The 27,346-nt window shown below is 32.4% G+C and overlaps 1 protein-coding gene across 2 annotated transcripts in view; it reads right to left on the bottom strand.

Annotated features, from left to right (window-relative positions):
* Nucleotides 1-27,346, bottom strand: part of LOC106712169 (rap1 GTPase-activating protein 1) — a 209,200-nt gene that overhangs the window by 149,097 nt on the left and 32,757 nt on the right. The window contains exon 3 of one of the 2 annotated variants that reach the window (XM_045681271.1): nucleotides 12,259-12,363. In XM_045681271.1, coding sequence (XP_045537227.1) covers nucleotides 12,259-12,332 — 74 coding nt within the window. In that variant the 5' untranslated portion in view covers nucleotides 12,333-12,363. Of the gene's footprint in view, nucleotides 1-12,258; nucleotides 12,370-27,346 lie in introns of those variants that run through there. The other variant, XM_045681272.1, reaches the window with a different exon arrangement.

The following is a 27,346-nucleotide window of genomic DNA, read 5'->3' on the forward strand; positions in this document are numbered from 1 at the left end:
TAGCCACGCGTCGCCCAGGTGGGAGTGTGAATCTTTTTTGTGCTGTATCGATTAAGGGCAACGTTTTTATTTTCATAGTAATTTATTGGCAACTCGTTTTGGTAAACTGAACACTATTTCCTGTTTAGTTTGCTTAACGACCCAATTTGGTATAGTAGGCACGTTTATAATGGGGATAGTTTGTAAGCGAAGGTGTGCTTTTGAAGTATGCTTATGTTTTGTTAGATTGTTATGTTTTTTACTTATGTTTATAGAATTTCCATGCGCTAAATCAAACAAAATTAAAATTAATAACCAAAGATCAGAAATATCGCTGTATATAAACTTCCGAAACCCATTAGAACTAATCGAAATTTAGTACCAAAAATTAAATGGACATCATTAAAAGAACAAATAGGGATACAGTTCACGAAGGAACTAGCTGAAAACCTAAGTTCCATGGACACTACAAACATGACGACAAATGAAATGTGGCTAAACTTTGAAAAAATCTGCATAGGCAAAGCCGAAAAACTCTTTGGACGAACAAGAAGCAAACGGGGATCCAGCAAAGAAACAGAGTGGTGGAACCAAACTGTAAAAACGGCTGTTACCGCAAAAAAAGAGGCATTTAAAGTGTGGCAGTCGAGTGGTGATGCGGGTGATCTCGACAAGTACAAAACCGCTAAAAAGCACACGAAGAAACTTGTTGCAGTGGCAATGGCCGAAACAAATTCTGACTTTTACAGCAGATTAGAGTCGGCCAAAACAGAGTCAGAAATACATAAAATAGCTAAAACACGCCACAACAGTACAAAAGACATAACAAGCGTAAAATACATAAATGACACACATAGTAAATTATTGACGGATGACGAAGCCATAAAAAACAGGTGGACAGAATATTACAAACATCTTCTTAATGTCTCCCATCCTCGAAACACCGAGTACTGCAGGCCAAAACCGGTGTTAGGGCCACCTTCGAATGTCACCCCAGAAGAGATCAAAAGAGCTGTACATCAAATGAAAAACAATAAAGCACCAGGGCCAGATGAAATACCAGCAGAAGTCTGGAAGTCCTTGGGAAATCAGGGAGTAGTTTGGTTGTACATCTTGTTTAATAAAATAATACAAGGAGAGCCTATACCAGATTCCTGGCGTAACAGTTACCTCATACCGTTTTATAAGGGGAAGGGCGATGTTAGAGAATGCGGAAATTATAGGGCCATAAAACTAATGTCACATACACTAAAAATCTGGGAACGAATCCTAAACAACAGGTTGAAACAAATCATATCACTAACTCCAAATCAATGCGGATTCGTAGCGAAAAAGTGCACTTCAGATGCGATACAGACGGTTCGGATCTTGCTAGAAAAAGCTAAAACCAACAAGAGTAACTTACACATGGTTTTCATAGACCTAGAAAAAGCATTCGATCATGTCCCTCGTAACTTAGTCTGGGAAGCACTCAGACATCAATTGGTTCCGGAGCACTACATAAATCTCATACAGGACATGTACAAAGCGGTCACAACACAAGTCGTAAGCCCGGCAGGTAGAGGCGGACTGTTTGAAATTGGAGTAGGCGTACACCAAGGCTCCACACTCAGTCCGCTACTATTCAATACGACAATGGATCACCTGACTAAATCATGCCAAAAGCCACTGCCTTGGAACATCCTGTATGCAGATGACGTTGTTTTGATCTCGGACAGCGAACATGAAGTCCAGAGAGATTTTAACAACTGGATAGAGGCGCTAGAGACTAATGGGCTCAGAATCAGTAGAAACAAGACAGAACATATGTCCTGCATTTTCGACAATGTCACAGACCCAGATAATATTAAGATCTCAATAGGAAGTGCACATATACCTAAAGTGACACAATTCAAATACCTCGGCTCAATAATTAGCAATGACGGTAAAATCGAAAAAGATGTTACTCATAGAACAACAACGGGATGGATGAAGTGGAGACAGCTCACAGGCGTAATGTGCGATAGAAAAATGCCTCTCAAGGTTAAAGGACATCTGTATAAAACAGCAATTAGACCCGCTATTATGTATGGTTCAGAATGTTGGGCTACAAATAAACATCATCTAAATAAGCTGCACTCCACAGAAATGCGCATGCTACGCTGGTCAGCGGATGTCACACTGCTAGACAAAATCCGAAATGAGTACATAAGAGGAAGTTTTAAAGTGGCGCCCATAACTGAAAAATTGAAAGAAAAACGTCTGCGGTGGTTCGGCCACATCCAACGCCGCCCAGACGATCATATGATTAAGCTTGCCCTAAATATGCCTACGACGAAACGTACACGTGGACGACCACCCGCCACATGGTTGACGACGGTTCAAAAAGACCTGAAAAGTGCTCTTTTATCACCAGACGAAGCGCAAGATCGTGCTAATTGGAGAACGAAAACGAGGAAGGCCGACCCCAAGTAAATGGGATAAGGTCAAGGACTGAAGAAACCAAAGATCAGAAATATAATAGTCATGAAGTTAAAATCCTACTTCTTTTTTTTTTTTATTAATATTTTAGGATTTCCTCTTTCGTGACATTCCATTGATAAAAACCACACATTTAGCAATAAAAGGCATTTTTGCATTTTATCAATCTCGGAATAATTACTGAGAACTCTCCTTTTTTCTTAATTCGGCGGCCTTTATTTGACAAATTAAGGATTAATTGTTTAAACAACAAAAGCAGATTTCAACAGCATAATAAAAATAATTTGTTATACAGTATACATCTGTTATTAAAATCTGTAATTTAAATTTAAAAACAAAACAATTGAATCTCCAATGTTACTTCTTTATTAGGTAAAAGAGTATTGTAAATTTTATAAAATGAAAGAAATAAAACTGCTAACAATCCGCTTTATGGTCAATTAAAGAAGATATTTTTTTTATATTTACCCGAAGTAGTCGCCGCCGGAGCTGTACGGGTATCATTAAACCGTTTTTATCTTGCAGTTTATTTTCTTCTCACAATAAATGTTTTGTATTGTTTTTTTTTTTCTTTCATTTCATTGTTAATATTAGGTATATTAGCTTTTGCCCGCGACTTTGCCTGCGCAGAAAAAAAAGGGGTGAAAACTATGTCATTTGCAGAAACACACTGGAGATTAGGTGCTATATCCTATGTGTCTCTGTTTTCTTCCAGAATGTGTATTACTCTTTTCATACGGAAGGGATGGGAAGGGAAAGTGGAGTAGACGGAGGGGACGTATATGAAAGAGATATATCCCCTTTCTGTGCGTCCCCTCCTCCGTCGATTAAAGGTAGGCAACGCATCTGCAATTGCGGATGTCTATGGGCAGAGGTGACTTTGCTATTTCGACGAATTTTTGTGGTCGCTTGCTCGTTTGTTAAATTAAGATCTCAAAAAACACAAACAACAAAGGATTTTGTTACTTTCAATAATGTTATGAATGTTATTATAAATTATCGGAATTCAAAATAAACTAAAATACAACAAAAATAAGCATGAAAAAAGTTTATTAGCTTTTCTACTACAAAAACATTAACACTGCCATCTATCTCTACTATTGAACAAGTTCAATTCTAGAGTAAGATATGCACCGACAGATGACTCTACAAAAAGATTAACAGAAAGGAATGCAATTGCATTATTGGTGTTGCCAGAAACAAGTTATTTTGTAGAAATTAATGAGTTAATATTATATCAAATAGACGATAAACTATTTAACCTTACAGTTTGTAATATGCGAGGGTTATGTTGCAAAACAATTATTAGTTTTGTACGAACTTCAGGTGTGCTCATGCATGTTATTACAGTTGTACGAGTGTTTAGAACTTGGTGGGTTGATTGCGCTGTTAAGTCAGTAAACATAATTTATTAAACTTCATAATGCGAATATTAAGGCTTCTTTTTACCCTTAGCAAACATAATAAAGGGTTTCAGTTATGTGTAATTTTATCTAAAGAACTTTTAACCAAATATGAGTACAACAATTTTATTTTGTAGTTAATTTAATTTTTTACTGAGTCAATTGTTTATTTATTTACAGTCGTTTCCTGACCTTGTATCAAGACTAGAGATATTCTAATACAATATTTTGCTCGTGAATTAGTAAAAATAAATATAGTTTTTAAATGATTACCTGAAATTCAAAAACTTTTGCAATTGTTTTGCAATAATTTATTGAAGATAAAAATTGAGTAACCTTTCATTAAATCTAAATAAATCCAAGATGGCTTCCGTCTAACTTAATTTATGGCTTTAACATTCACCTGCCACTTAAGTGAGGCCGAAGTTACAAGTCAGGTATTAAGCCCTAGTCTTAATTGTAAACGCAAGGGGAACTTCATAAACTAAAGTGACATTTAGGTGTTGGTAACATTTGAACAATACACATATGAATATAGTTTCAAACTGGCATTATATCCGGATTAATACAAAGGGTAGGCTTGATGTAGGGGTTGGATTAGTAATTTTTGCGAGAAGGATTTGCGCGAGATTTGGGAGTAGTCGTATAACTGAAAATTTATGCAGGACCACGATTGAATAAGTCAAAAGTTTGAGGTAATATTGATTGCAATCAATTTAATTTTTAATTAAGTTTTTACTAAAAATGAATTATTGTCATCTTCTACTCCCGTGGTCAAGAAAATGATTAGTTTGAGTTATAATGAATAAACTTAATAAAAATTTAATGAAATCCTGTCAAAATTAGGTGTGTTGTGATGGATTAATATTATTATCAAACAGCACAATAATTCAGTCGATTGAATACTGTGACTCAATTAATTCAATTCAAATATTGATTTATATTTCAATAAAATAGACTCTATGAAAGGAAAGATTTTATTTTAAGAATTAAGATTTGAATTTTAGTACAAAACTTTTTTAAAACCCCTCTCGCTCACTATATCTAAATATTTCAAAATACAAGTCAGTTGAAAAGATTTAAAGCAGAAAGTTTGAAGTTCAACACACTCATATTTTGACTTTTGTTAAAGTTATCTTGAATAACCATACGCTCGTAAAGCTTCCATACTTCTTAATACCAAGACAAACTCCAAGTATTTTGTTGGCAGGATCACCGAATATGTTTAAAATTCGGGAGTATATAACATTAATATATTAATAGGACAGTAATAATAAATATTCTGGATAGATACGATCCCTCTTCGGTTTTAAATATTATGGAAAATAATATTATGTATTGCAGACGATCGTGTTCGTGCGGACATCGGACATAATATTCTCTTATTTTATGAATTATTTCTTTTCTGTTTTAGTTATTAAAGTATTTAAAATTTTAGCAATGGGTTATTTTAACAAGTACAGTAACACATTTGCTTCACTGTTTAATTGTTTCTCATACAAATCTTAATCTTAAATATTTGTGGCACTTATAGTGGGTTTCTGAGACTAAAATCTCCGTTTAAATCATAATTTTATCTCTTTTTTCACGAAGATAGTGATAGTGATATGATTACGATATGTTTTATACATATATTTAAGTCTCAGATACGAACGGTATGTTATGAAACATGACAAATTAATTTGTTGTTGGTGTTGAAGTCGATTTATTACTTCTTCTTTTACTTTTCGATGTTGTCAAAAACAAATTGTCGTTCGAGAAACAGTTTGACATGAGATCACAATGATTGCCGCATCAATAAACATACGATATAGCAAAGACGTCAATTAGTACTTTACAGAAGAAAAACATTTCGACATATTTATTCAAACTTTTGCTTTGGAAAAATTATCGCAGACAGAATCGTGGTCGACAGCTAGTGACAAATAATTCAGTAATTACATTTTGAAGGAACATTTGGTGACTTCAAAATCTATCTATATATATAAAAGAAAGTCGTGTTAGTTACACTATTTATAACTCAAGAACGGCTGAATCGATTTGACTGAAAATTGGTGGGCAGGTAGCTTAGAACCAGGAAACGGACATAGGATATTTTTTTACCCCGTTTTCTATTGTTTTATTCCGCGCGGACGGAGTCGCGGGTAAAAGCTAGTTAAAAATAAAATTACGTTTAATTCTTAACAAAATTTAATAAAAATAAATTGAATATTTAAAACTGCTCTACTTCTGTATGTTAAAAAGAGTTTGTAAATTATTGCCGAGGAATCTTGTAACTGATATTTTCTATTTACCGCCAACGTTTTAATGAAGCTTTTGCCTTTGACAGCCGATACCTGTGACGAGGGTACGCGGAAATTATTATTTTTATGTCAACAAAAAGATAAAAGATACTTAGACACAGAAAACAAAAATACTAAAACTTTGTAAATTTGTACACACTTCAATATTGAACTATACTAAAATGTGTAAAAAAATCTTTTAATTCTACAAAGTGTAAAATAAAAGATAAATGATTTTTTTTCTGTATTCAAGAAGAAAAATTAATTTTGTTTTAGTGATTATATTTAGAAGTCGTAAGAATTATGTATAAATCATAATTTTTTTGATATACATATTATATTAATTATTTTTATGAATTTATCGATGCATTAAATAACTCTTTATAACAAGTTTTTTAAACTTTAATAATTATATTTTCGTCATCTACAGGCGATAACTTATAAATCAAGTTTCGATAAAATGAGGACTAAAATTTTTATAATGATAGAAAGAGGGTATTAAGAAAATAATTTGAGCTTAAAATTTATTAACACTTTTATTGAAATGTTACTTTTTTAATACCTACAATTTTATTGTTTTTTTTTTTTTGTACATTCACTTGTTTATTATTCTTCTTGGCTGCTTTATTACTAAGGCCTTCAACTCTACATTTTTTTAAAAAATAATTCAATAATTTTTTGCTAAATCGGCAACTCTGCAAATCTTCTCGTTTAGTTTGTCTGTTGATTAGGGTCTCTTTCTAGAAAAAAAAAATTACAACAACACGTGTAAATTTGAAACATATTTTAATAGTTCCTGTTTTATGTATTTAGTATTCTAGAGTCCCTTTTCTACCTGGATCGTTTTATATCTCGCTCTTTCGTAGTCCGATCGTGGTCTTACAACTAACTGGTCTGGTAACTACATTGTATGTATATTACTCATAGATCATTTATTAATTTAAATAAACACTGTTAATGTTTTTCTAAATCCACATTGTTATAAAGTAAAAATAAATTCAATGTAAAACTAAAACTGTATTACTTTTTTAAACATACTATTAAACATATAATGTTGAAAAATGCCTGATATTTTAGAACATATAAAGTTTTAAGTTACGATGAGGATATTACACAAAACGTTATCGCTTCACGACTGTAAACAAATCGCTTCTCTAGATAGAGTATTTACAACAAAGACAGTTCTGAAACACGCTATCAAAAGTTTTTGTAGACTTCTGTTATATAATACATGGGCTGTATTCGTACTGTGGGTCCGAGTATACGTAGGGACCAGGCCTGAGGGGTGTCTGGTACATTTAACCTCTCTTGTGTTATGTAGCGTTGCGTTGCGAATTTATATCACTGTGTATACACTTTGACTCATTTTGTATCTTGGCTTTTGGGTAGTAAAATATGTAATGAATAAATTGAAAAAATGAGAACAAAAACAAATGAAAGAGTAAAACTTAAGCTCTAAATATTTAATTATCTAATTTTTTATATCTTTGTGTGGAATTGAAAGATAAATGTAGGCTTTGTAATGTTAAACCTCAAATTAAATTTGTACTTGATAAATATAATAGAGTTCACTTTGGACCTCTTTAAGTATTTTTACATAATTTAAAACCGGTTTATGATTGTTTGAATATTATTGCAGTAACGTATAAGTGCTTGTTATCTCTAACGACTTATCAATTCGTTAAATTTTTATATATGACATTACAATTACACGAAATAAGGATAGACCTATAAAATTACTATTGTATTATGCAGAAATTATTTTATCGTTAGAAATTTTAATGCAAGTTGTGAGAACGCCTGCTGAAACAAAATAGCAAATATACACTACCTTTAATTTAATGTAAGAAGAAAAAAATTTAACATGAGTTCCTTAGGTTTTGCTTCTAAGCAATGCTTTTCATTTAATCAAAGTATTTTATTTTGCTTAATCACTTCATATTTAGAAATAAAATGTAATGTAGGTACTTTACTAAGTTTAACAAAAACATAAAAATCAGATGAGGTCAAAGCGTATACACAGAGAGTTACCTGAAATAAACACAAATTAAATTCGCAAAGCACGCACAGCACAATACATCAACCAGACATCTCAGTAGTCTGATATCTGTGTACACTCGGACTCCCACGAAACTTTTACAGGCTCGGATCTTATATAGAGAAGGATTCAAGAAAAACTTCCATAGCGCGATGTAGAGACTATATTATACGAGTATTGTGTCAAAATGGTGTATCTGAAGACTGAAATACTAGCAATATTTCTGTATATATGAGTGTTTTTCTTAACATCTGCATTTTAAGTGTTGTTAATACTTTAGTAGACTTTTTTTGATTAAGATGTCAATGTATTTCATTCGTCAGTATGTTTTTATGTAGGTTGGTAACTTGAGTTATTTTTCATTATTTGTATTGGCTTAAATTTTAACCAGTCTTATTTTAGCAAAAAGTCTATTGTATTTTTTAAATGTAAGAATCTTCTCATTTTTAGCATCTGAAAGATATATTATAAGACGGGAACCGACAAAGGGATTGTTTTTTAAATTCTTGGAAGCCAGTATTAAAGTTTTTAAGTCGCCTTAAGTAAATAAGTGGTCTTACGAATTCAAACAGATTTTCGACAAATCAACTTAATTTGTAATACGCAATCATTAAAAAATTACCTTCTTAACGCTCATTTATTATTATTTTATTGCTTAACAACTTGTTTATGACCATTTAAATAATTTGTTAAATTCTAGGAAAGTGATTAACGTTTTTTTGTTTGAGATGCTTTGTCATTGACCCAAGAACAATTTATTAAAAATTATTTGAGATTATCAAAATAGGTAATGGGCAATATTATGTTTTTGGGACAGATTAAATATTCGAAAAAATTAAAATGGGGTCAAAGCATATACACAGTGGGGTTGTTGGTCCTAATTAAGAACAAACGAAATTCGCAAAGCAAGCACAGCATACAAAGAGAGATTAAATATTCCAGACACCTCCCGAATCTGGTTCCTGTGTATACTCGGACTCCCACGTAGCTGTTACAGGCTCTGTGCTTATATATAGAAGTCTTCAGGATAAATTATAATAGCGCGATGTAGCCGAAGTAAGTATATAAAAAGTGTTTACCTGAAGACTGTTACGTATACAACTAAAAGGGAGAATTGTAAATGTGTGTGTGTACAACTGGTGTGTGCGTAACACCTTTGTAGTTCCCTGTTGCTTATTTTAATAACAGAACTTAATCATATTTGACTTAATTTTTCAAATAATATATAAAAAATAGTAGAATTAATATCAAAAAGTTATAGCAAAAATCATGATATCAAGTGAATCAAAATTGTAGAGTTTGGTATAATATAAATTTTCATTAGTATTTTGTTACTATCATAAGTGGGTTTGTGACTGAGAGATAATTACAAGATTGAATCATAACTAATTAATTAATTAATATAGAATCATTAGTTATTAATTATTATTAATATTCAAGAAATAAGGAAAGGCCGGCTATGATTTCTATTTAATCTTAATCTTAATCTAAAAGAGAAAAAACTTTTGCTATTTTTAATGGCTTCTTTCCACAGCCAGTTACATATGTTTATTACATTTGTCAACAGATAGATGTGGAAATTTCCGCTGAGACTTTGAGTAACGCCGAAATATGCGGATTTGGCATTCACAAAGAATACGTCAACCCTTTTATGCGTTGGAAAAGACATTCGGGTGTTCCTCGTTACCTGTTTGTTTTATTTATTATTTTCCTGAGTCGTCACAAACGAAGTACTACGCTTTGCTTTCGCATTCTCTAACCGTCAAAATTTATTTTTGTGACAAAACGAACGTTGACTTGACTATGAGGATTTTACGTAATAAAAAGCTAACTTTCTGTTCATTTTGGAACCCAAAAACTTCTATTTTGTTAAAGAGTGAATAATTACAGAGTAGCTACTCATTGCTATTTTTTGTCTATAATATTATAAAGAGGACAGATTTGATTGTTTGTTTGTATTGAATAGACTCCGAAACTACTCAACCGATTTGAAAAATTCTTTCACTGTTTTAAAGCTAGACTATCCCTTGGTGACATAGGCTATGTTTACTATTAGATTTTTTTTAATTCCGCGCGGACGAAGACACTGGAACTGCTAGTTTTTCATACATATATATTTATTAATATGTTATACAAGCCAAACGGTAATCGTGTTTGTATGAGTGCGGGACAAACAACTCTTAGAAGAATTGTATTATTACAATTGGTTCATTATAGTCTTCCTCGATCCTGTATTTGGTAGCTTGCCAGATGCCTTGTTCAAATCAGGGTTGTCACCTTAGTTTTGTTTTCAGTTCTAAAGAGAAATCTATAAACTACAATCCTTAGTAGTAGACATTTTTATAATTAACATTAAAATACTTTTAAAAATACAATGACATCACAATTTAAAAAAGTTTTGGTATAGATAGGTCAGGTCGGTTTGAAATTACAAAACCTCTTAGCTTTATTTTCATTAGGTTCAAAAATTACATGTTTACACTTTGAAATGTTTGCTCTGAGTATAAAAGGAATTCAGTGATATTAAACTTATACAAATATTCCTAAAATAGTTCGATCGATGATTTAGTACCTTTGTATTCCTTACTTTAAGTCATAAACCATTTTATGCTAAGTTATATTACTGTGTCAACCCTGTTTTAGTGATGTAAGCGAATTTGTTTTATCGAAAGCTCGGCGACGCCGCGGCGGCGACCAACTTGTATTTTCATTTAGCTTTTACGATCACAAACGTCGCCATAGAGCGTTTTTAGAATTCTATGTATGTTATATATATCTTATGTAAAATATCCCATAGCTTGTTGTAACAACGGTATTACGGCTCATAAAGTTAGATTTATTTCTTTTATTATATAAAAAAAAGTGTCATAAAATACTTCATTGTTTTAGTTAATATTTATGGTTCCTATATTTGTGATTTTTTTCTACTTAACGTTTTAGTTAATTTTATCACGTATATTTATCTGAAAATATCTAATTTTTGTCAAAACTAGGCTTCATCTATGTAATTTATAAAATTGAAGTATTTTAATATTTTTGTCGGTCTGTCCGCAAGGCCGCGTTTGTTCTGGGTAATCTCCGAAAAGACTCAACCGATTTTGATGGGACTTTGATTGGAAGGCAGATTTTTTAATACCGCGCTGATGAAATCGTGGGCGACCTCTAATTCAGAATAAGTGTGTACCAAACAAAATTTTAATCCATAACATTATTATTTTATGGATTAGATATTATGATATTTATTAGAACTAGTCATCCGAGGAATGAAAAAACCCTCAACAAATAGAAATAAGAACGTATACATTATATACAAATCACAATAGTTATATACTGATTCTTTATGGTATTGTTAGGTTTATAACACATAATTAAATAATAAATAAGATTTTACATTGAAAAGTAAACTATTTTAAACACAAAGTATTTCGTAATTTTTTCGTTCGTAAACAATTCGGCAACAAACGTGAACTGTCGCACACGAGAAAAGTTTTGTTAACACATTGATTAAAATTGTTTAGTAAATAATTTTGAACTTTCCTTTTTTGAACTTCTTTTAACTTGTCCATTTTCCGGTGATAAACGATGTTTGTGATAGTATTAAATTTTATTTGTTACTAACTTTTGCCCGCGACTTCGTCCGCGCAGTTGAGTTTAGCTTAGTAAATAACTACCTATGAAACTAAGTGTTCTTGTAGACTGCGGTCCGTAAGACGTTTTTGAGAAAAGAAGTAGCAAACATCCATACATCGAAACTTTGTCATTTATATATTAATATTATTATATAATATAATTTCTTCGGCACCGGAAATGCTGGGTTTTAATAAGTTGAAACTTCTTTAAAATCGATTAACTGACAGAAGATATTTTCGGAAAAGTGTAAGTATAGGTTTTAAAATATTTTATATGCAGCATAATGATCAAGGATACTTTCGTTTAATGTAAATTTTATTTTTTTACAGTAGACAAATACGATTTTTCGTGCAATGTTATTTTAAATTTAGTTGAGTAAATTATTTCAATACAATTTGGTTAAAATTTTATTTACTGTGTATTGTGTATAGCTTCTCTTTTGGTAAAATTAATTAAATCGACTCACCCATTTTGTTGCGGCGTCTGATTTTCATCGGCTTCATTGCTCACGATTGATTCTAACATTTGTATCTTCAACATTTTGGATCGTCACATGTCACTTATCTTCTTACACGATCTAAAACAATGAAAAAGTAGATTTTAAAAATATCTAAATTTAGACTGACATTAGTTTTTCTAATTTTTCACTAACAAAATATAATATAAAATATATTTATTTTTCTAAACCTGTAGTTTACTCTACGAAGTACAGCGCGTAAGTAACATTTGCGAAACGCCAACTACCTAATTTAGGGTCCCAGTACCTACTTGTCCCAAGACCCAAAACTAGGTAGCTGATGAAAACTTCAATTGGTAAAGATACTGCCTACCCCATACAGGTAACCGATCCGCTCTATATGGGCTTTATTTTATTCGAAGGTCGATGGGATGCGGGCAGGCCCGGACTAGTCCTCCGGGAAATTCGAGCAAATCCAGGAAAGGCCGTAAGATCTTTACTTTTGCTACCTGGATTAAGATTATCCCTTACACAAATTATTATTTTATTATCATAATTTGTTTATTTTTCAATTATTGTAACGATGTTTTTAAGAAGGTATCTACAGAACGGATCAACGGATCTCAATGAAATTTAGCTTAAATGGAGAACATAGTCTGAATTAATGAATGGATGACATAGATTGGGAACGGTCATGATAGAGAACAGTTAGAACACTACTAATTACTTTTTTTTTTAATTCCGGGCGGACGGAGTCGCGGGCCACAGCTAGTAACTAAAATTTTTAAATATCCTTAAAAATCCTTTTAAATTTTTAGACATCCTTAGCAGTATCAAATATTTTATAATTTTACCATTAAAATAGCGGAATATTGCGAATTGATTATACTCAAAGTATTATCCCCAGTACGGTTCTGTTGGGTCAGGTACATATGTTTGAAGAGTTTGGTTAGCAGGGATCACTAAAAAATATTTGGGTTATTTAAGGGCCGTCTGGGGACGATTTTATATATAGTCCCTACCCATTCATTATTCATACTCATAATAAGATCCGTTCCTTTTAAAATGCATTCATGTTATATATGTTTCAATCAGGTAGATTGCTTGCCTACGTAATATGTAAATTTCACTATCGACAATGAATCGAAAATATTTTTTACCATCAAAATATGGCAAAAAAGAAGTACAAATTGTCACATTCCATTTTTTTCATTTACAATCTTTTTCCTTAATAATTTATCTTTTGTTAGAGAGGAAATGTCTTCAAGTTTTTCATTTCCGTATATTAATGTCCAAGTGCGACTAACCATTTGGAGAAGAGTCTTAAGCAACGGATACTGTTTTCTAACCTCGTTTCCTACCTACCTCAAATTATAACAACATTTATGAACCAATATAAAAACTATGAATATTTTTTTATTTCAAACATAGTAAGTGTAATAAAAAACAAAAAAACATTAAAATATGTATTTGTTAACTTCTACCTCTATAACGATGGGCAAGCAATGCATATTGATTTACTGTTTAAAGTATGTAATTTAACCGAAGATTTAGTCATCGCTGATTACAATGTTTCACCACTGGTAAAGTTCAGCGTTTACTTTGCATCGACGCATATTATTTATCAAGGATTTGAACTATTACATTGTTCTAACAGTTTTATAAACTTTCATACTAAGCTACATTTTCTTACTAATAAGAACAAAATGTATATTCCCTTTATGACGTCATTGTAGGGATCTATTGTTATTGTGTTCACCCGGATTTTTATGCAACTACCTGGGTGCAGTCCGTATCTGTGCAATTATTTTTTCTGTATAGTTTCTAAATCACGCTTCTAATATTTTCTATTTTACTTGTACATATTAGCTTTCTTTGGGTATAGTATAAGGGGTCCATCTCTACACGGGAAGCTCGGCCTTAGGTCGAGTAATATTTGGAATGATGTGAAGTACTCTCAAGTATGGAACTGGCATCAAAGAGCATTGCGCTGTTTGATGAGAAAAGTGATGTGCTTAGCACTCAAACCCACCGATGTAGAGACTCTGACCCCTTTTATGTATTAGATTAGGTGAAGCCTGAAACTAAATCATAATAATCAATAAGGCACAAAATATAGGCGTGATTTAAAAGACTTTAAAATTTCTGCGTATTCTAGTCTTGAATGACAAATAGTAGGCCCAATCTTTATTCTACAAAATACTCTTTTGCTCCCTTTCTACACTGCCTCCTTCTTTCTACATATAGGAAAAAACGCATTTTAAAATATACCTATTACGAATATTTGTTGACGGAGTAATTAAGATTTTCAATAGGTTTTTTATTTAAATCCAGTCTTATCGTATGTAGTACAGTGACCTTCGCTGACGATTATTGACTTTTAGTAAAAGCACACCACTGCCAATGAAAGCGACTGTACACAAAAACTCCGTGTTATAAAAACCTGAGTAATAAAAAGATAAACAGGGCAATAAATCTATAACTTCAGGACATTAACTGAGACAATCATAAGCTTTCATTTGGCTTGACCGACGCCACCAAACTTTTCTAATCATCGAGCAGAGTCCACATCCGTGTGTTAGCTATTTATGTTCAAAGTTTCATACTCGTGTCCTCGACAAAACAAATCTTGTTATAAATAACTAGTAATCGGACCCGACTTTGCTCGGGTAAAATATGAAGTAAAGCCTTACTTAAAAGAATAAATTGCTATTACCGCAAGGGTTTAAAAAGTGATTTTTTTGCTTCTTAATTTATTCGGACCAAAGATATTCAGGTTGTTTCTATTTGTATTTTAATACATGTAAGAAAACATTATTATGTACGAAGAAATATCGTCATAATTAAATTTTTTTCGACTGTTACATTGATGCGAGGCCTGTGTTTAATTGAAAACCTCGTCAATGTACTATAGTATATTAATATGATTGTAGAATATTTTCACGAAAGACGAAAGAATTTATGTTTTTTAATAACTTTTGTCTAATCTAACTAATATTAGAAATGCGAATGTTTATATTGATGGGTGGATGTTTGTTTGAAGGTATCTCCGGAACGGCTGAACGGATCTTGGTGAAATTTGGCACAATTCTAGAACATAGTCTGCAAGAACACAAAGGCTACTTATTATGTTTTTTTTATTTGGCGCAGACGAAGTCGCGGGCGACAGCTATAATATAATACATTAGCAATGTTGTAGGAAATAAAACTGATTATTACTAAATGCGTTTTATCTCATTATAAAGCTATGAAATCTTTTATTGCACTCATAAAATTCAAAGAAATTGTATTTAAGTTAGGGTATAAAGGTTTAGTAGCGAAGTAAACGTCTTGTTAAGAAATATTGCGGTGTTATTGCTACCGATGTCGCAGTCGACAAGGAAGCGAGATAACGAGAGCTATCTTCAGAGAAATGTCCGAAGCTATTTCAATGACGTAATTAAAAAAAAAACAACCGAAGATTTATACTAATCTTTTTTAAGTAATAACAATACATGAAAGAACAAATATTGGTTATGAAAGAGTTTTTTTTGACGAAATGACCTTAAACATAAATTCTAGTACAAGGAAATACAATTTGCAATTCACATTTCACCTTTACATATTTTATCTGAGCATTGTTCTTTCATTTGCAAATACATTTTTAATCTTGGCTCGCACGTTAAATATAAGAACAAAATTTGCGTTAAGAAAGTGAAAATAAATAATAAAATTATTTTCCCATTTGCAATTTGAATGATTAATTTTCTTTTGAGGTACAAAATCCGCGAGGCTTCGTAATTGAAATTGTTAAACTTGATGTAAAATCTCTATCAGGGGTTAATCAAAATCTGTGTCAGACACCAAAACCTAGATAATTTATGAAATTGAATAAATATACAATTATTTACATCATTTTTAAATACAGGCATATAAACTACTCAAAACAAAATAGGGCCCACCGAAACTTTGTCTCTAATCGTGTTTATAAATAACTCATATACTTATCATTGACAAAATGAAGCACTACCACTTCTAGCACATTTACTAGTTCACACTTTATTAGTTCATAATAATGTTTTAAAAGTTAACTTTTTTGTTGATTTCAAGTGGGGAGACAAAAAAGTAAAGTGCTTACCCATTTACCCATTTCTTAAATTTTCAATCGTTTGTGTTCTCAGTCTTGCTTTAAGCGCAATACTTTGAACACATTTTGTTTAGCTGTGTTTTTTAGTTTCGGCATTATTCCCGATTACAATGCCAGGTTCTCGTCGTCATATGGATGTGGAAACTTCGACAAGGGCAGTTCTTTTGCTTCAAGAGGGAGAATCGCAAAGATCGGTTGCATCTCGCCTTGGTGTATCACGGCGAGCCATTCGAAACGTATGGGAGCGGTTCCAGGAGACAGGTAGTGTGGCTAGAAGACCTGGATCAGGAAGGATTCGAGCCACAACTGCTCAAGAAGACCGGTACATTCGATTGACTGCGCGCCGGGACCGCACGACAACCGCCCGGACCTTGCAATCCCGGCTAAGGCAATCTACTGGCACACGTGTTAGTGGTCAAACCATTCGGAATCGACTCCACGAGGACGGGCAACATTCTAGGATGCGTGGTATTCGTTTAAAATTAACAAGGGCTCACCGGGCAGCACGTTTGAGGTTTGCGCGTGAGCATTTGCACTGGACCATGGACAATTGGAGGACAGTACTCTTTTCAGACGAGTGTAAAGTCAAGTTTTTTAGCGATGACAGACGTGTACGTGTGTGGAGAAGAGAAGGAGAACGTTTTACTGAACCATGCATGCACGGTACTGATCGTTTTGGGGGCCCGAGTGTGATGATATGGGGCGGTATAAGCTTGTTAGGCAAAACAGAGCTAGTAATCTTGAACGAAGGCACGGTCACTGCAGCCAGTTACGTCGAGCAAGTAATCCAACCTCATGTCATCCCATATTCACAAAGAGTAGGTGATAATTTTGTGTTTATGCAACACAAAGCTCGTGCGCATACAGCTAGGGTCACTCAGAGGGCACTTTCTGATGCCAATATCTCGGTTTTACCTTGGCCAGCAATGAGTCCCGATCTCAACCCGCATTGAGCATTTATGGGATCAATTGAAAAGAAGTCTTAAAGAGACCCATAGCCACGTTAACAGCCAACAGGACCTCATAAACGCGCTGAAACTCTGTTGGGAACGAATACCCGACCAAAACATCACTCATCTGATTGAGAGTGTTCCAGATAGGCTCAGAGAGTGCATACGGAGCAAAGGAGGTCCTACTCGATACTAAAGAAAAGCTCCCGGCAAGTTTATTAAAAACAAACAGTGACTATAAAAGTTTTTATTGACAGTCTACTTAGTGCTCATTTTCTCTAAAAAGGAGTATTTGAGTGTATTGCGATAAAATTAAACAATTCAAACGTTATTTTGTGTTTACTTAATGTGTAAAACCCTAATTCAACATCGACTAATTGTAAAAATTTAATAATCATGTATGCACATAAATTAAGGGACAAAAAGATGGTGGGCCCTATTTTGTTTTGAGTAGTATATTATGTGTTGATTTGTCTTTGGCTTAATACGTTTTTTTTTATTCTTCACAATTTATTCGGTAACCATTCAATTAAAAAAAAACTGGGAAAAAAAATTAATTTATTTCATTTCCAATTAATTTTAAATAACCAAAAAATTTATATATGGTTAACAGTTATTATTTATAAGCACAAATAAATTAAACTAAATTGATTAGTATTACTTTCCTTATACTTTTGTAACAGCAATTATTACTATGTACATTTTGTCATTTGTGTTCTACTAGGAGTAAATGTCTATTTTTTTTTCAAAGGTTCATCTACTATTTATTACAAAATTTACAAACGTTCATTAAAATTTTCCATTTAAATTCGTTAGATTCTACAAATATACTATGTGTGTATGTTAGGAACATTTAAATAAATAATAATAAGATCCAGTTGTTTCTTCAATATGCGTAGATGTCGCCCTAATTGTTAACATTTAAATTAATTATTTTATACTCTAAAATATTGTCAAACTTAGATGGTAAGGTCTATATTTGTTTACATGTACTTGTTTTCGTCAAATTATTATAGCAATAAAAGGAATTAATTTATTTTGACTAAACTAAAAAAAATGTTCTAAATCGCGATATCAAAGTTTTTGTTTGTTAACAATTGATTTACTTTGTTTATATACCGTTTATCGGATGTCCAGGTCTCCTCGGGAAGGCCAACATACAATTGGTCACGAGTTGTGAAATTGATTGTTGATATTTCGGACACATCTCTGGGCTACGGCTTAGTTCAAAATTGTAAATGTGTGTAAATTTGGGCAAGAGCGGGGCGCGGGGAGAGGAGGCGCGGGGCTCTCTCCCCGCCCTCTGCGATGTGAGTAATGCTCTCGCCACTACCGTAGGAGACCGCTATGACATCCATTTTTGCACCACTAACTAACGTCAACGAAAAATCCCAGTTGGTTACGACCCATCAGTCTGCATTTACGATGAACGAAACGGTTTGATGTACAAATTGTAAGGATTCGATTTTTTGTGCATTTTTCTGCATGCAGCAGTTTTTTTATAGGCGAAGAGGACAAACGAACAGCCGACGCCCATAGTAGGCAACATGTGTGTAATTGTGGCCGCTTGCTCGTTTGCACGCCATAGGGATTGCAGATATTTTAAGCTTTACGCAGCCATTTTTTGTCTACCGTCTATTTATGAATTCATATTTTACGTTTGTAATTGCGAAGTTAAAAATGTAATGAAAATCTTAGCAAACAATATCTCAATTTCATAAAAGAAAATTTTTACATAATTTTAAATGAGAGGGCTTTGCTTTGCTAAAAATTGTAAATTCAATGCTGTTGGCAATGACTTATATTAATTGACTAGTATCTTTTAATTAGTGTGAAATATTATTTGATTTCACTATTTATCAAAATGCATTTACACCGATAGTTTTATTCAAAAGGCTGTCAAATTAACTTCGACGTTAGTGGTGAGATTCTCAAACACGCACTCTGTGCCAAATGCCGATCGTCTTCGGTAGAGGTAGATACACTGGGCTGTGGCCACTGATCAAAACCAATCAGTGAACATGAAATAAGCAGGACTCAGACTAGCTCCCTATATACTAGTTCCACGCGAAGTAACGGACAGCCCGTCTATAATAAAACTATTTCTTCCTTATACTCATATTGCAAAGAAATTTCGAAAGCGTGTTTATAAATTTCTACCTGAACTGTATCTTTACAGGATCTATGACAAGGGATAGGTACCTATTGTTTATTTTTTATTGCACTTCCCCATTCAATATTCTTGAACCACCGGAACAGTAAGTTGCAAAGTATTTTTACGCAGTTGTACGGTGAAGTTAACATTTGTCTAAAAGTCATTAAATAGTGATATTTTCAAAGCCAGATAATACCCATGTAATACTCAACCCAGATCTATAACAATGTCTAAATACTAGATACAAGAAGAACACTCTGTTCATCGTGTACGAACAAAAGACAGTACCAAAACGCAAAGCACTTTTGTATCTAAAGCTATGAATACAGGTATCACACGAAGGCAGAATAGTAAAACAGAAAAATATTGCTATTTTTTCAATGATCTCAAAAAAAAAAGATAAGTACCGTATACTAAGTGTGCAAACATTAGTAATGCTGCACTGTCTACTGCTTCGCCTCACTGTTCTGCCCTTGTGTTGAACTAAAACAATGTTTGAAACTGAACATTTACGTTGTCAACTCACTGGGCTAAAAGGTCTTACTCAAACTACAGACTTAGTTAACAGCGGTTGCCCATACCGAATGTCATAAATGCTTAATGCCGTGGATCTGGCAATTTCAATATCGATTGACCTACAAGGAAATAGGGCCCTTAGCCGCCGAGGGCCTCATTTCCTCGCTATAAACTTTACGTAAGCATAAACATTAAACATTGTAGACCACTCAGAAGTCCCTGTTTGCGGCTTTCAAGTTTACATAATACTGAAATATTTCATGTCATACCGTATAATAATCTTAAATACTGTAACTACCAGGATTATAAGTAAAAAAAGCCTTAATAACACAAATTATACTTAATCGACAGATAGAACCATAGCATATAAAAATTGCTTAGACATTTTGTAATAAATAAATATTACAAGCAAAAAACATTACCACTCAAGAACTAAAGTGCCTGTCATCCGGTAAATAGCAAAGAATAAATAAAGTAGAAATGCAAGTTTTTCTCTAATTAAAGTCTTGTCTTTAAGTATTTCTCTGTGCTATTTAAAAGTCGGAGCTTGTCAGGTAATTTACTTCCATTTAAATAACTTTTACGGCACAACGTTATCTTAGATAAGCGATAGCGATAAATATAACTGTTTAACTGTAAACTAACGTAACCAATAATCATTTGCTATTATTAAACGTTCCTTTGTTTCATTTGAAGTTCAATGAAACTACTCCCAAAATCATTTATATTTATAAATCAAAATTTATTTTCGCCACAATGTTTGAAAGCTTAATTTAGCGATCAATTTGTGGTTATTCGTTAACGCATGAATTATAATGCTTACATAATCTAGGTTTTAATTATTTTTGGAGCCACGCGTTATAGCAATTAGTTTGTGCTAATTTAAAATAAAGCTTTTACTATGTCAGTAACGTATACAAAAACGCCACGAAAAAAAAACACCTTATGAAAATACTATTGTTTCTTTAAGGAAAAGCTTTCAAATATGAGACTCCATCCACCTGTTGGTTGAAGCGATTCGTAAAATTTACAAGTAAGCTTAAAATCATGGTAGGATTACTACTCATATTGTGGGGAACAAAAACGCTACCAGTTGAAATTCGCCCATATTTTTCTACTGCCGAAACATTGATACATCTTATCGATATGTCTCTTCTTCAAATAATTTATTATTCTTCTTAAAAGAATTTATTTTAATTTAAGCACTGTTCTCTATAGGTTTACCGCTGGTGATATAACTTCTTTGAAATGACAGCTTTTACTTCGTTCCGACTTGAAAGCACCAGTTGAAGTTACTGTCGGCAAATCCTATCTCTATTAATAGTTGGAGTTTACAACTCCCCTACCAACCTTTAGCACTGAAATAGCTAAAATCAAATAGCTAGAATATACCTTTCGAATTGGCTTATACCCAATGCCTTTATCCCTACCTAGAGGGATATAGAGGTGTTAAGGCTTTGGAAACTAGTGGTAACGGTAGACAACGTGTTCTTAAAAAGTGTTAGCGCATAGTGTGGAATATTCTCTTGTTTTATTATACCTACAACTTGGTAAGCAAAATGTTATTCACTTTTTGTACTTAGAAATTGAAAGAAAATTTATAGCATTCGACTTTAGCGGAGTGGAACTGTGTATGCTATAAAGTCGGATCAATAGTACAAGCTTTAGTAATATATATATTTTAAATCGGTATGACGTCTGGTAAAAATTTATCACCTTGTGTGGGAGTCAAATAATCTAAGACATTCGAACGATCTGAGAGCGTTCCTTTCATAGGATTTCAATCGATCACAATTTTACCTTCGACCTTTTTTTTTTGTGTTGTTGACAAAAGATCAAACATTTAATTTATTTACAAAATTATACGTTTATTTCTGCACAGAATAAACATGATATTATGTAACAGCTATTATTTTTTTAATGGAATAAGTTTTTGAGATTCAACAACAGATAGATAAGTTACGTAATTGTGGGAGTCTACTGCCGAAAAACTTGCACAAAAACATACCGTCATCCTTCAGTTTCCTTCTTTTTCTTTCCCTCCCTAAAACTGAGATAACAGTATAATTTTGAAAATATGATTACGCAGTGTAAACCTACGGTGGTATAATTAATATATTTTTCCCGAGTGGTAGGAGAGTAGTGTTTAAGCCAGACTGACATATTGTTCGTTAGTAGTTTTTTATATGTGTACTTCGATTTGTATTATTTCATGGTTTATAATTTAAAAAAAATTCGTCGTTCGCAAAATTTAGTTTACGTACAGTATATAAAAATATGAAAATACGTATTTTGTATGGTGTAACGTTTAATTGACATACTGTTTGATAACAACGAGTTGAGTGTAAATAAAAGCCTTATCCACGGGAGACAAGAACACGACAAGTGCATTAAGATAATTTCGACGACCTTCGCAAGTACGTTATACATCATTTCATTATAAAGCTCAGGAATATTATAATGTGACCTTGTACTGTACTTGACAATGAGTATTTAATGCTTGGATAACACATTTTCACGAAATTACGCATCTTCATACCGCCCTCGGAAGATTTCAATTTAATATTTGACTGGATATAAAATAAAAGATGAAAAATAGATTCATCGTGACATGCCTTCCTTTATATTTTTCTATTAAGAATATATTCAAGTTAAATGAATAACCAACATTGTAATTACTAAATCCATCTCTTGTCACGTGGCTCGCAATGAAACTTTACAATATAGCGATTCAGTCAACCTACGACGAATTTAATTTCTTAACTAGAACCAAATATTTTGCTCTTTCTAACTAAATTTTTAACATAATTAACATTTTGATGTAACTAGGCATGAGGCACGAGTATTTTATTTTTGTTCTTTAATGAAAATAAAAAGTTAAACGACACAACCGAATTGAACGACAATATTCTTAAAAATAATGGCCGAGTTCATTGCCAAGTGTCGACTGAAAGCAAAGTTATACAATAAACGTTTTTAAAGCAGCTTCAGATAACTTTTGGCTAAACTTTACGAAATGATACTGAAATATTCGGCCTGAAAAGTTTTTAATTTACATCTGTTTACCATGCTTTTGCTGACATAATTTACTACCACAATTTTAGTGATTTAATGATCACTACTGGTTCCTTAGTGAAGAAGTACAAGAAATATATACTAAAGTATTGTTTATCTAACAATTAAAAACTCTGAGTGTGGCAGTATGTAAAACTTATGAGTACCTTTAATTAGTTTAATAACACAACTTGTACAAACAAATTATATCAGAATATATTCCATAATTTACCTTAAGCCCGAGTTAACTCCGCACCGCGCCGGCTTTCAAATAACGGCTTGTAAATTAGAGAGAAGTCTACCTGAAATCTGGGTCATTATCGATCTGCTTTGAACTAAACCTAACTTTGAACTAGACATAGTCTTTCTGTACCACAAATTAATCACTTTCTTTGTAACGACCCCTGTAATTAAGAACGACCTACTTGTAGTGTACTTTAGTTTAACTATTTAATCTAACGCCTAAATTAAGTAAATAGCAAAACGTAAATTTTACAACTAAGAGGCCATCATGCTACTACAATTTTTTTTTTTAATTTTTCAAAATTGTGAGATAAAGCGTAGTGAAATTGTGTTTGTGATGGGGTTATGTATATGGTTTAGAGAAAAATGTGTAGTTTTTCTATGGTGAAAATATTTCGGCTTTGGATATATACTTCTAAACAATACGCAGACTTCTCGTTTGCAAATTGTGTATTCAAGGTTGATCGTTTCGGATAAGAATCGTTTGAATTCAATACTCGGCTTATTTGGTATCATTATGTGTTACATTGTGTTAGATTATAATATTCTTTGTTGCCTTTTGATTGTACTAAATATTAAGTAAGTATGTGACTGAAATATAATTAACAGTTTTAGGAGTTCGATTGTTTTAGTACTTTCGCGATATAATTTTAATAACGCAATTTAGGAGGTGTTTATGCAACACATCCCAAAATGCGTTACATTTAATAAGGAACATAAATACATTTTATTTAATTTATAGGGTATTGCATAAAAACACTCACTGGCAGCACTTGCTACCACTTAACGTTAACATTTTTAATACGATGAATGAAATCGTTAGGCGATGATGAAAAGAGGGTTTTTGCAATTTTTTTCTAGAACCCTCGACAATCTTAAGCATTGAGAATGTTTCTAGTATGTATTTATTACTATTTTTAGTAGCTTTACCAACAGTTTCACTAAGGGAACAGAAATGAATGAATTATAAAAAGTGCTGACCTAAAAAATACATACTTTTTATGAAAAAGTACTGAATTCATAAAAATTGAATAGAGTTACGCTGTGGTGACAGTCGTTTAAATGGACTTGAATTGGCTCGATTGTTCAGTAAAATGACACTATCTCATAGAAAATCACACTGAATAGTTTTTTCAAGGAATGAGGTAACTGAAAACAAAACTACTACCAGAGGACCTAGCACGAAAAATTGCGAGAAAGTATCGTTTTATCGACAAAATTTTATTAAAACTTTATTTTTTTCTTATCCAGTTTAAGTTTTATGCAGAGTACCTAAAAGACCAAGAAAATCTATTAGAAATACCTTATAAGTTTTCTTCATTCAGTGATTGATTGTAAAGGCAAAATAATTTGACGTGGATTGATGGATAAAATGTTGGAAACTTGTCTTGTGTTTCATAGATTAAAACATAACTATACCATCAAATGTGATATTAGTACGGTATCAACTTAGTAGTTACGATGTCATCTTACATTCTATCGCTCTAAGATACGATTATTTACATTTATACGAAGGGAAAAAATATGATTGTGAAAAAAGCATAAAAGAGATATATTCATTAACAATTCTTTGATACATCACTTTTATGAAGGTCCTATTTTTCACCGACTTTTTGGCACGGTTAATTCAAAAACTACTGAATAATTCTTAATTTTTAAAAAATGGGATAAAATCACACGCTATACCTTTCGAATAAATTGTGAAAACCTGACAATCTGGAGCGGAGTTACGAAAAACAAAAAAAAAAAAAACATACAACCGAATTGCGAACCTCCTCCTTTTTGAATGTGATTAAAAATTATAAGAAAACATAAAAATAATTATTTAGCAATTTAAAATAAATATTTTTTAAGTTTTTGTACAATACAGCAAATTAAAAAAATATGTTTAACTTTTTCCTCATAAAATAAATATAGTAAGGCAATAGAGGAAGCGGTATCAGACACAAGTGGCCATTGAAGCGACGGTGAAAGGAAATTTCTGCAATATCTCTAGAACCCTCCACGATCCGTAAAGATTGGTGCTTTTGTGAAAAAAATGCAAAGGGCAAATATGGCTGGAAAATTTTTTGGTTGCAAATTTATAGCTTTTTTCCACTAATTTCTTACTATGTTCGTAAAGCAGTTTATTGTATGTTGGTGGATATGACTCTTTAACACTCATTATCACAGTTAGCCAAACGGGAACAGTCGCAACAGTTTATTTTATTTTGTTTGTTAATTTTTATGCTAGACATTTTCTATTTGCAGAAAGTTTTCTAGTTATAAATTCACTGAAATAAATAACTTATTACAAAAAAAGAAACTCAATATTATTATTGAACTTCTATACTTTGACGAAGTATAAACGTATAATGAATATTGTTTATTAATATTTTGTTGGGTTATGAATTAACTGAAAACTGTCTGTTATTAAGTTAGTTCCATAAATTATTCCCTACAAAATGTCAACGTTTGACAATGATTTTCGCATTATTAAATTCTAAAAGCTGTCACTTGACACCTGACAGCAACGGCACTGTAATTAATCTTAATGCTTTCGCACGAGGGCTGAACTGTGAAGCAGTGTGGTAGGACAAACAGTATTACAAATGTTTTGACGCAAACTCTGACCTTAGAACGCCGCTGCACTTACACTTGTGTTAATACATATTGTCATCCCTTACATTCTCTCTGACAAAACAGATACCAAATTGAGACAGTACAGTTCTGTTGACGGTAACAGTGGACTTCAACTGAAGTGTCACTTGTATTGAGACATATTGTCATACTTCAAACTCTGTTTGAAAAAATAGGGACAACAACATGTGTCAATGCAAGTGTCTCTGCAGTCGAATCCTACAATAAGTGTGTTCATATAATAGTATTGTACTGTGAATCTATTGTAATGTATCATTGTGATGCCCTCGTGTGAAAGAAGCATAAAGGTCAGACGGCTAATCGGTCGATTACACAAAATATCTATTAGGTTTCTAAGAATTTTAATACACATTAAATAAAAATAAACTTATACATGTTATCCTGCTGGATTCTAAAAAATCGAAGAATTATTACAAACATACAACCTCAAAGTACAATCCATTTTTTTGTGTACGTGTATCTCTCTAAGATGGAAAGTTGGTTAATCTCTTAATAAATTTATATTTAAAATTAATCTTTACAAAAATTACTTTAAAACGGATAATTAAAAACTTAAAAGTTGGAAGTAAACTTTAATCTCTTGCATTTTTGAAATATCCTTGAGTTAAAACATTTTCAGACTTCATCGTTGATGATAAAACTTTAAATATGAGGGTTGTATTAAACGAACGTAAGAATGGCCCGCTATGCGATAGACTGACACAAAAATTAATTTAACGGTAGGGAAGTCAAGAACAGATTTCCAATTAATAAATACAATAATGTTCGATAACATGAGCCTTAGGTCAGTGGTTATGCGACAGAACTACACATTGTCTGTTTTTTTCCAAAGATTTAGCAACCTAACAATAAGATTTTTGCTCGATGTTTCGGAGGACGGGAAAAGACAGCTATTTCAGCTGAAGTAGTATTAAGTAAAAAGTTGGGGATGTGATTTCGTGAACTTGTTTATCTATTAAGAAATCATACGAAATGATTTGATTTGTCGAGAATTCAGTAAGTTATGCCTAATAATATTATAGACTGATGAAGTTCATAATCGACTGGAGACATGTCCAATAACGTCATCTTCGGGAGACGAATCTATACCAGTATTGAATTGTATTTGTTGGGTTTATTTTATAATTATAATCCTTATATCTGCTGTTATGTTTTGTAATCAATAAACATTTTACGATTACTAATGCATGTGTAGACCGCGTACTTACATTAATTAATTAATCAATAGGGTTGAGGTCAAATAATTTACATTCAATAAACAAGCTTCATTGAAGTAATTTCGATGTACGTGATTTGATTATCTTTAAAACGTGTACATATTACGGAACTGTTTATGTCACATATATGTGACATCTTAGGGGGCGTCCATAAATTACGTGAGGTGTTTAAGGGGGGGAGGGGGTCGAGTCAAAT

This window comes from Papilio machaon, chromosome 15 (genome assembly GCF_912999745.1).
Source record: "Papilio machaon chromosome 15, ilPapMach1.1, whole genome shotgun sequence".
Lineage (NCBI taxonomy): Eukaryota > Metazoa > Arthropoda > Insecta > Lepidoptera > Papilionidae > Papilio > Papilio machaon.